Source organism: Phytophthora parasitica, assembly GCF_000247585.1.
Source record: "Phytophthora parasitica INRA-310 unplaced genomic scaffold supercont2.7, whole genome shotgun sequence".
Lineage (NCBI taxonomy): Eukaryota > Oomycota > Peronosporomycetes > Peronosporales > Peronosporaceae > Phytophthora > Phytophthora nicotianae.
Window position 1 is genome coordinate 1,270,269 of NW_008648993.1, and position 1,657 is coordinate 1,271,925.

Here is a 1,657-nt window from a genome sequence, read left to right on the forward strand (position 1 = left end):
TGGCCAAGAGGCTAATAATACCAGGCGGAGCGACAAGTAGCCACGCACATCCCGCACGAGAAGAGCAAGCCAGCCCTTCCACCCGACGTCGTAAGCTCACTTTTCATTTTCCTGTCAAGTTCACCAGCCACCACTCACGCACACACCACTGCCACAATGGTCTACACGATCGTCGTCCACCTATACGCCAAGGAAGGCAAGGAGGTCGAGGAGAAGCTACGCAACAAGCTGATCGAAGCCTCGCAGGTGTACTCCAAGGACATCGAGACCATCGGCTGGCACGTGATGCAGGACCACCAAGACCCGCGCAAGTGGTGCATCGTCGAGCGCTACGAGCACGAGAGCAGTCAGAAGTACCACCTGGAAAACCCGTACTGGAAGACGTTCGACCCGTACGTCATCCCCCTGCTGGACAAGCCGATGGATCTGCGCCGCTTCAACGAGCTGGACACGAGCAAGCCCGTGCACGTCGAGTAAGCGCGCGAGCGAACGAGTGAGCGAGTGACTGTCTGAGTACAAGTTGGTCTTTTCAAGGCGTTCCATGTGAGGGTAGATGGAGCTGTGGTGCCGTCATTGCGTAGTGGAACTCTCTTAAAACACTTGCGATATGAGGAGCGCTTCTGATCAGCCGATGTGTTGAGGTTCCCGTCGCTAGAGTCTGAGGGGATTTGGTGAAGGCATTTGTAGTGAAGTCATCGCGTGCTTCTAAGTTTACAACTCCATATATAAAAAACTTTATTGTATGCGTGTGTTTTTTTTACTGCTGTTTACTAGCCGAGTGCCGCCCGCTTTGCGGGCGGGTAGGCTTGGTTGGTCCTAAATTGCCCAATATTGACCAATAGTATTGTCGCAGAAAAGTGTGACCGTTAGTGGCTATATTTGTAATTTATGTATTTCTGACAGCATTTTATAAGGTAGGGGTACGCTAAAAGATAGGTGGTATTGCATGTAAAAGAGTGGTGTAGCCAAGGCAACCCGTTAGGTTTATGAATCAACCACGTTCTGATGTGTGACACATTAAGTGTCTCACTCGTAAACAAAGTTGTATGCGCCATCTGGGCTGAGTTCAACCACGATGCCACGTACGTCATTCATCTATTTGCTTCCAAGCTTGCCAAGAACATCGTCTCCAAACTCAAGCAAGATGGTCTACACGCTTGTTGTTCACCTGCACTCCAAGGAGGGAAAGGATATCGAGGAGAAGATTCACAACAAGCTCGTGGAGGCTTCGCAGACTTACATGAAGGACGCCGAGGTCATCGGATGGCATGTCATGCAGGACCACGTTGATACTCGCAAGTGGACCATCGTGGAGCGTTACGAGCGCGAGAGCGTACGTTCAAAACTTGTCAGTGCTTATGCTCATTCCAGTCTGATTCTAATGTCTTTGAATGTTGTTTGAGCAGAGCCTGAAGATCCACCAGGCGAACCCGTATTACGCCGAGTTCGGGGCCTACATGGGACCACTCCTTGATCAGCCGCTGGAGATCTACCAGTTCAACGAGCTCGACACGAGCAAGCCCGTGCACGTTGAGTAAGCTCTATGAGGGAACTAATATGAGCTCGTTCAACCTGACACATATCGAGGTAGTGCATGCGAAGCCCTACCGTGTATATGACGAAAGTTATCTCGCGAGCTTTGCCATACCTGTACTGC

At 50.8% G+C, this 1,657-nt stretch overlaps 2 protein-coding genes across 2 annotated transcripts; both read left to right on the forward strand.

Annotated features, from left to right (window-relative positions):
* Positions 1-754, forward strand: PPTG_05446 (hypothetical protein). The gene has a single exon (XM_008898995.1). The coding sequence runs from the start codon at positions 157-159 to the stop codon at positions 475-477; it is 321 nt and encodes a 106-aa protein (XP_008897243.1). The 5' UTR covers positions 1-156; the 3' UTR covers positions 478-754.
* A 390-nt stretch (positions 755-1,144) lies between these two features.
* PPTG_05447 (hypothetical protein) lies at positions 1,145-1,538 on the forward strand (the record flags this gene model as incomplete). The annotated part of the gene is made up of 2 exons (XM_008898996.1): positions 1,145-1,333; positions 1,407-1,538. 2 exons carry the CDS (start codon positions 1,145-1,147, stop codon positions 1,536-1,538), a joined length of 321 nt encoding a protein of 106 aa, XP_008897244.1.
* Between the last annotated feature and the right edge of the window lie 119 nt (positions 1,539-1,657).

What these genes read in the sequence shown, in the direction of transcription:
- PPTG_05446 (XM_008898995.1), top strand. Translation starts at nt 157, where the DNA reads ATGGTCTACACGATCGTCGTCCACCTATACGCCAAGGAAGGCAAGGAG.